The 9,351-nt window shown below is 40.2% G+C and overlaps 1 protein-coding gene across 1 annotated transcript; it reads left to right on the top strand.

Moving 5' to 3' along the window:
* Positions 1-2,466: 2,466 nt before the first annotated feature.
* Positions 2,467-3,390, top strand: LOC103300974 (olfactory receptor 7A10-like). The gene has a single exon (XM_028134478.2). It carries the CDS (start codon positions 2,467-2,469, stop codon positions 3,388-3,390), a length of 924 nt encoding a protein of 307 aa, XP_027990279.2.
* The last annotated feature ends 5,961 nt before the right edge of the window (positions 3,391-9,351 follow it).

Below are 9,351 nucleotides of genomic sequence, written 5' to 3'. Positions count from 1 at the left end.
CATAAAATTGTTTCACATTTTATTTAGTTAAATATGTCTGTCTCATTACTACTAAGTCTCCTGACTTAATGATGATGGTTTGGCCCACCCATACATATTAATGTGCAGTTTTCTATCATTTCACATGAAAAGGATTGGTTACACTTAGCAGTGAGTAGTGAATCCCTCTGACTTTTTGTGATGTGACTGAGGGAAGGGAACAACTGCATTTCCTTTCAGGTTTATATATTCCCAGCTTTTATTAAACAATTCAATGTTTCCAAATATATTGAAATGCAGACTTTCCATGGGTTCGGTGCACTTATATACTGAGACCTAATTTCTGATTCATTCAAGAAATAACAATGGAGCATCTACTATGTGCCACAATTTCTAGAAACATTATATACTACCATCTATGTCAATGCCATTGCCAACTTGATTACTAATCCAAGTTACTAACCATAAATTATTGCTATTTATTATACCTTGTTTTGGTTAGTTTTTGATGCTCCACTCAATTTGCTTTAATACAGTTGCTTGCAATTTGCTCTGTTTAACCAGGTTTCATTCTCTCTGTCATTCTTTTCATTTCATAACTTCATATTTACTTCAAGGTTTGCCTATAAGAGTGCACATATATTCACAAACATTTGTGAGTATACAAAGGTGAACAAAACAGGTGAAACCCTGCTTGTTTGGACCTGGCACTGTGATGAAGTCAGAGCACAATGAAAAAAATGTCTGTATGACCAGGTGCTCGGGCTTAAATCATATGAAGAAAGTTACTCGGTGTAGAAGGATGGATTGTCATGGCATGTGCAGGCTTTATTGATCATGTCTTGAGAGGCCTTTGCATGTTGGATGAAGATGAAGTGAGATCAAAACCCAAAAACTAATATAAAAAATGATCCCTCATAAGAAAAGTGAGAAACATCTTGTCTCATTTACCATCAATCATATAAAACTGATCAATAAATATAGAAGAGGCATAGGAAAAACCAACGCTTGATGTTAAAAATATTCAACCAGTGTTGTTTTTATATATTTCCTTTTGTGAGTTATTGGTTTAATTTTTGGTCAGATTTCACTTGGGGTAGTTATATCATATATCTATAAATACTTTTGTATTTTTGACTAATTTATTTTTTCTCCTCTATTATTTTTGCTTGGCTTTAATGGGGATATAATTAGGGTTAGAAAGCAGCCAGAATGTAAAGAGATTTTTCTTTCTCATTGTCTATCAGGGACCACCTGAGATAATTAAATCTCTCTTCTTCCTCATGTCCACTTTATTGTTCTCTCTCTCTCTATGTTTATTTAACCTATTGTTTTTGTTTCTTTAAATACAGGACAGAAAATGTGCATAGCAATATGAATCCCAAAGCTTATTTGTCCATGAGCAGTTTTCTTTAAGAATATCAAAATACTATTTCTAAATTCTTTTTGGAAAAGATAGTTGATCTGGACACATAGACTTGTATCTTCTCATGGTCTAAATTGTATGGGAGTGAGAAGGACACAGAAATAACAGCAGGGAAAAGGCCATGGTGTGCTGTTGTGTGTGTGTGTGTGTGTGTGTGTGTGTGTGTGTGCGTGTGTGTGTGTGTCTTGTAAACTGAGAGCACTGCCTGGACTAACATATTCCAATGTGACTCAAATATCAAGAGGAGATACAACTAAGGAGATCCTTTTCAACTCACCAGATGCTTCTACAACCAGATTAATAAAGTGCTAGATTTATATAGTGTGTACAAGGCACTCCCCATGACCTAAAGTTACAATAGCAGCACACAAGCGACCATTTTTCTTAATATTCTCTGACACCATCTCTGATCCTGCTTTGCTGTGCTCATTCCGGTTGACACTCTGGTTCATTTTAAGCCCTAATTTTCTAAACAATCATCTTCCTCAGGGTCTTTGCACTGCCTGTTCCTTTTGCCTATCAAACATTTATGCTTCAGTCTCCCAGTTATTGATCTATGAGGTATCTGTTTAAGTGTCATCTTTTGGCAAGTGTTGGCTAAACTCTATAAAAAAGAACACCCTCTATCCACTCTCTCCATTTAATGTGATTTACTTTTCTTTATAGTAGCTGCACCATTGGATATGTTTTATTATTTTCATTTGATTATATTCTTTCTCCATGATTAGTTTGTAGAGACTTTGTTTTTCAGCATCCCATACTCTGAAATGTGCCTGGAACATGGTCTGTAGTCAATATATATTACCCAAATGCATGAGAGATATCCTCAATAAAAGAATAATATACATTATGTTTGAAGAACAGGTAGATGGTAGAAAAGGACATTCTAATGACAAATGCTAATAGAGATACCATAACGGGGACCAAGTCAAACATCAAAAGTGGAAATTATTTTCTTGATTCTAAAACATAAATATGTCATTTATTCTCAATTACAAATACTTGCTAATGTGAAAATTAGTTTTTCATTTTTTCTATTTTCTGGTAGTCACCTACGACCCATGGAACCAGGCAATGGTACACAAATTTCAGAATTCCACCTTCTGGGACTTTCGCAAGCACTGGAACTGCAGTCCCTCATATTTGGGCTTTTCCTCTCCATGTACCTGGTCACTGTGTTTGGAAACCTGCTCATCATCCTGGCTGTCAGCTCAGACTCCCACCTCCACACGCCCATGTACTTCTTCCTCTCCAATCTGTCCTTGGTAGACATCTGTTTCACCTCCACCACCATCCCAAAGATGCTGGTGAACATCCAGACACAGAGCAATGTCATCACCTATGCAGGCTGCATCACCCAGATGTATTTTTTCATAGTTTTTGCTGGCTTGGACAACTTTATCCTGACTGTAATGGCCTATGACCGATTTGTGGCCATCTGCCATCCCCTGCGTTACATGGTCATCATGAACCCCCAGCTTTGTGGACTGCTGGTTCTGGTGTCCTGGATCACGAGTGTCCTGAATTCCTTGTTAGAAAGTTTAATGGTGTTGGATCTGCGCTTTTGCTCAGACTTGGAAATTCCCCACTTTTTCTGTGAATTCAATCAGCTGATCCAACTTGCCTGTTCTGACATCTTTCTTAACAACATGATAATGTATTTTTCAGCTGGGCTGCTATGTGTTGGTCCCCTTGCTGGGATCCTTTACTCTTACTCCAAGATACTTTCCTCCATATGTGGAATCCCATCAGCTCAGGGGAAGTATAAGGCATTTTCTACCTGTGCATCTCACCTCTCAGTTGTCTCCTTATTTTATGGTACGCTCCTAGGTGTGTATCTCAGTTCTGCTGCTTCCCAAAGCTCACACTCAAGTGCAGCAGCCTCGGTGATGTACACCGTGGTCACACCCATGCTGAACCCCTTCATCTACAGTCTCAGGAACAAGGACATAAAGAAGGCCTTGGAAAGATTCCTTGGCAGGTAAGCTTTTCATGGGCCAATTGTACTTGGCTGAACAATTGCCCAGGAATGCAGCATTCCAATCCTCAGGGCCCAAAGTTCTGACATAAATAAATCCAATATTTGGGCCATATGTAAATGGAAATTCTCATTTATCTCATAGGTTAACATGAATTACTTTAGCATAATTCAATATTTTATGATACTTTTCATTCCAAATAATTTTCCTATTGTTTTCCTGAAAGAATAGTAATGAATTATACTACCCTTGTGGACAAAATTATACTTGGTTGCTAAGGTCATTTGCATAATTATATTTTAGTGCAAAATCAGTTCTCACTTATATGTTCATTATTCTTTTCTTTTTAAAAAAGTATATTTTTATTGATTTCAGAGAGTGGAAGGGAGAGGAAGAGAAAGATAGAAACATAAATGATGAGATAGAAACAACAATTAGTTGCCTCATACATGCCCCACACTAGGGATCAAGACTGCAACCCAGGCACATGCTGCCACCATAATTGAACTTTGACCTCCTGGTATACAGGTCGATGCTCAACCACGGAGCCATGCTGGCTGGGTATCATTATTTTTTACTAGAGGTCGATACATAAAATTTGTGCATGGTGGGGGGTGGGGGATTCCTCTCAGCCCAGCCTGCACCCTCTCCAATCCAGGACCCCTTGGGATCGGGCCTAAACTGGCAGTCAGACATCCCTCTCACAATCCTGGACCACTGGCTCCTTATCACTCACCTGCCTGCCTGCCTGATTGTCCCTAACTGCCCCCTCCCTGCCAGCCTGGTTGACCTCAATTGCCCCCTCCCAGCTAGCCTGGTTGCTCTTAACCACCTCCTGCTGCCAGCCAGGTCAACCCCAACTGCCCCATCCCTGCCAGCCTGGTAGCTCCTAACTGCCCCCCCCCACCAGTCTGGTCACCCCTTACTGTCCCCCCAGCAGGCCTAGTCGCCCCCAACTGCCCCCTCCTTGCCGGCCTGGTTGTTCCTAACTGCCCCCCTTCCCTGTTAGACTGGTCACTCCTTACTGCCCCCTCTGCTGACCTATTTGCCCCCAACTGATCCCTCTGCTATCCTGGTCACCCCTAACTGCCCACCCCCTGATGACCTGATCACCCTTAACTGCCTCCCCTGCCGGCCTAGTCACCCCTCACTGCCCCCCTGCCAGCCTAATTGCCCCCAACTGCCCCCCGCTGCCAGCCTGGTTGTCCCTAACTGTCCCCCCTGCTGGCCTGGTCCCCCCTTACTGCCCCCCCCATGCCAGCCTGATTGTCCCCAACTGCCCCCCCCTGCTGGCCTGATCGCCTCCAACTGCTTTCCTCTGCCAGCCTGGTCACCCCTAACTGCCTTTCCCTGCAGGCCTGGTCCCTCCCAACTTCCCTCTCCTGCTGGCCTGATTGTCTACAACTGCCCTCCCCTACTGGCCATCTTGTGGTGGCCATCTTTGACCACATGGGGGCAGCCATTGTATGTGTTAGAGTGATGGTCAATTTGCATATTACCCTTTTATTAGATAGGATGGGTGCATATATTTTTACTGATTGGTGTTTCCGGTTTCATAGGATACATTCCTACAAGTGGGATCACTGGGTCAAATGACAGTTCCATTTTAATTTTTTGAGGAAACTCCATACTGTTTATCATAAAGTTGCACCAGTCTGCATTCCCACCAGCAGTGTACTAGGCATGAGGGTTCCTTTTTCCCCGTATCCTCGCCATCATTTGTCATTTATTGATTTGTTGATGATAGCCATTCTGACAGATGTGAGATAGTACCTCATTGTCATTTTGATTTGCATATCTTGGATGATTACTGACTTTGAGCTTGTTTCCATATGTCTCTCAGCCTTCTGTATGTCCTCTTTCAAAAAGTGTCTATTTAGGTCCTTTGCCCATTTTTTGGTTAGATTGTTTATCTTCCTTTTGTTAAGTTATATGAGTTTCTTGTAAATTTTGGAGATTAAACCCTTATCTGAGATTGCATTGGCAAATATGTTCTACTAAGCAGTGGGCTTTCTTGTTGTTTTGTTGATGGGTCAGCACCATATATGGAAGAGACTGTCTTGATTCCATTGTATGCTCTTGCCTCCTTTGTCAAATATTAATTGAGCATAATGGCTTGGGATGATTTCTGGGTTCTCTGTTCTGTTTCATTGGTGTATATGTCTGTTCTTGTGCCAGTACCAGGCAGTTTTGAGAACAGTGGCTCTGAAATATAGCTTGATATATGGTATTGTGATCCCTCCAACTTTGTTCTTCTTTCTCAGGGTCTATTTTTTATTCCAGATGAATTTTTGGAGAGTTTGTTCTAGGTCTGTGAAATATATTGTTGGTATTTTAATGGGGATTGCATTGAATCTATAAATTGCTTTGGGTAGTGTGGACATTTTAATGATGTTGATTCTAACAATCCATGAACATGGTATGTTCTTCAATTTGTTTATGTCTTCCTCTATCTTTTTTCAATGTCCCATAGTTTTCCAAGTACAGGTCTTTTACCTCCTTAGTTAAGTTTATTCCTTGATATCTTAATGTTTTTGGTGCAATGGTACATGGGATTGTTTTTTTTGTTGTTGTTGTTTTGTTTTGTTACTCTTTCTGTGAGTTCATTATTGCTGTATAAAAAAAGTTATAGATTTCTGGGTGTTAATTTTGTATTCTGCTACATTGCCAAATTCATTTATTAAGTCTAATAGTTTTTTGATGGAGTCTTTAGGATTTTATATGTACAATATCATGTCATCTGTGAATAATGACAGTTTTACTTCTTTTCCAATTTGGATGCCTTTTATTTCTTCTTATTGTCTGATAGCTATGGCTAACATTTCCAGTACTATGTCGAACAAGAATGGTGAAAGTGGACATTCCTGTTTTGTTCCTGTTCTTAGGGGATATGATTTTAGTTTTTGCCCATTGAGTATGATGTTGGTTGTAGGTTTGTCATATAAGGCTTTTATTATGTTGAGGTATGATCCATCTATTCCCACTTTGCTGAGAGTTTTTATCAGGAAAGGGTGTTGGATTTTGTCAAATCCTTTTTCTGCATCAATTTATATGATTATGTGATTTATGTCTCTCAATTTGTTTATGTGATGTATCACATTTATTGATTTGCAGATATTGTATCATTCTTGCATTCCTGGAATGAATCCCAATTGGTCATGGTGTATAATCTTTGTAATATAATGCTGGATTCAACTTGCTAGAATTTTCTTGAAGATTTTAGCATCTATGTTCATCAGGGATATTGGCCTGTAGTTCTTTTTCTTTGTGGTAAATTAGGGTAATGCAGGCTTCATAGAAAGAACTTAGAAGTGTTTCTTCCTCTTGGAATAGTCTGAGGAGGATAGGTTTTAGTTCTTTGAATGATTGGTAGCACTCCCCTGATAAGTTGTCCAGACCAGGGCTTTTGTTTGCTGGACGATTTTTGATTACTGTTTCAAATTCATTGATGGTTATCAGCTTATTCAGTTTTTTTTTTTTATTCTTTCTGATTGAGTTTTGGAAGCTTGTATTTATCTAAGAATATGTCTATTTCATCTAGATTGTCCAGTTTGTTGAGTAGAGTTGCTTGTATTTTATATATATATATATATATATATATATATATATATATATATATATATTAAAGGCCCAGTGTATGAAATTCATGACCAGGGGGTCCCCTCAGCCCAGCCTGAACCCTCTCCAATTAGGGATATCCCTCTCACAATACGGGACCACTGGCTCCTAACTGCTGACCTGCGTGCATGCCTGGTTGCACCTAACTGCTCCCCCTGCTGGCCTGCCCACCTCCAACTGCCCCCCCTGCAGGCATACTCGCCCCCAACTGCCCCTCCTGCTGGCCTGGTAACCCCAAACTGCCCCCGCCCCACCAGCCTGGTAACCTTTTAGTGACCCCCTGCTGGCCTGATTGCCCCTTACTGAAATCCCCTGCTGGTGTGGTTGCCCCCAACTGCCCCCCTGCCAACCTGGTCACCCCTAACTTCCCCGTTTTGCTGGCCTGGTCGCCCCTCACTGTCTTCCACTGTGGGCCTGGTAGCCCCATGCAGCCTGCTACTCAGTTGTTTGGTTGCCCCTCACTAACACCCCTGCCGACCTGGTCGCCCCACACAGCCTGCTGCTCAGTCGTTTGGTCACCCCTCCCTAACCCCCCTGCAAGCCTGGTCACCCCGCACAGTCTGTTTGGTTGTCCGTTTGGTTGTTTCAGATGTGATGGTCACTTAGCCTTTTATATATGTAGATATTTTATTGATTTCAGAGAGGATGAGAGAGGGAGAAATATATTGAAAGATCAATGATGACAGAGAATATTGAAACATCAATGATGACAGAGAATTATTGATTCGCTGCCCCCTGCACACCCCACACTGGGGGTCAAGCCTGCAACTCAGGCATGTGCCTTTGATAAGAATCGAACCCAGGACCCTTCAATCCACAGGCCTACAATCTGTACACTGAGCCAAACCAGCCAGGGCTTACTCTCCTTTGTATTTCTGTGGGGTCTGTTGTTACTTCACCTCTTTCATTTCTGATTTTGTTTATTTGGGTCCTCTCTCTTTGTTTCTTGGTGAGACAGGCTAGAGGTTCTTTAATCTTGTTTATCCTTTCAAAGAACCAGGTCTTGGTTTTATTGATCTTTTGTATTTTTTTTGTCTCTATGTCATTTATTTCTGCTCTGATCTTTATTATTTCCTTCCTTCTGCTTACTCTGGGCTTTTCTTGTTGCTCTCTTTCTAATTTTTTTAAGTTGTAGGGTTAGATAATATATTACCATTTTTTCTTGTTTTTTTTTAGGTAAGCCTGTAGAGCTATGAACTTCCCTCTCAGGACTGCTTTCACTGTGTCCCATAGATTTTGGATTGTTGTGTTTTCATTGTCATTTGTTATCAGAATGCTTTTTATTTCTTCTTTGATCTCTTTGGTAACCCAATCACTATTTAATAGCATGCTAGTTAGCCTCCAAATGTTTGATTTTTTTAAATTGTTTTTATTGTAGTTGATTTCTAATTTTATGCTGTTGTGATCTGAGAAAAAGCTTGATATGATTTCTATCTTCTTGAATTTGAAGACATTTTTGCCTGTGTTCCAATATGTGGTCTATCTTTGAAAATGTCCCATGTGCACATGAGAAGAATGTATATTCTGTAGCTTTGTGGTGAAATGTTCTGAAGATGTCAATTAAGTCCATCTGATCTAGTGAGTCATTTAGGGTTGATGTTTCTTTGCTGATTTTTTCTTTAGAGGATTTATCCAGTTGTGTCAATGGGGTATTAAAATCCCCTACTATGACTGTATTGCTGTCAATATCTCCCTTGACATCTTCCAGAATTTTTTATATATATATTTGAGTGCTCCTGTATTGGGTGCATATATATTTACCAGACTTATATCTTCTTGTTGAATTGCTCTCTTTAGTATTATGAAGTGGCCTTCCTTGTCTCTTATTATGGCCTTCACTTTGAGGTCTAATTTGTCAAATATAAGTATTGCTACCCCAGCTTTTCTTTTTTTTCCATTCGCCTGAAAAATTTTTTTTCCATCCCTGCACTATTAGTTTGTGTGAGTCCTTTGTTCTGAGGTGGGTCTTCTGTAGACAACAAATATATGGGTCATGTTTGTTTTTTTTTTTAATCTTTATTGTTCAGATTATTACAGATATTCCTCTTTTTTCCCCCCCATAGCTCCCATTCACCCAGTTCCCACCCACTCCAGGCCTCCCCGCCACCACTGACCTCATCCATAGGTGTAAGCTCTTTGTCAAATCTCTTTCTGCACCACCCACAACCACTTCTCCCTGAGAATTGTCAGTCTGCTCCCTTTCCATGCCCTTGATTCTATTACATTCACCAGTCGGTTCTGTTCATCAGGTTTTTTATTCATTTGATTTTTAGGTTCACTTCTTGATAGATATATATTTGTTCTCACTATGTTGTTCATAATTTTTTATCTTTACCTTTTCCTTATTCT

Source organism: Eptesicus fuscus, chromosome 6, assembly GCF_027574615.1.
Source record: "Eptesicus fuscus isolate TK198812 chromosome 6, DD_ASM_mEF_20220401, whole genome shotgun sequence".
In the NCBI taxonomy this organism is placed as follows: Eukaryota; Metazoa; Chordata; class Mammalia; order Chiroptera; family Vespertilionidae; genus Eptesicus; species Eptesicus fuscus.
The sequence above is the reverse complement of the archived record's forward strand: the minus strand, read 5'-3'. Positions and strand labels throughout refer to the sequence as shown.

Excerpts from the sequence above, each read along its gene's own strand:
- LOC103300974 (XM_028134478.2), top strand. The coding sequence starts at position 2,467 with ATGGAACCAGGCAATGGTACACAAATTTCAGAATTCCACCTTCTGGGA.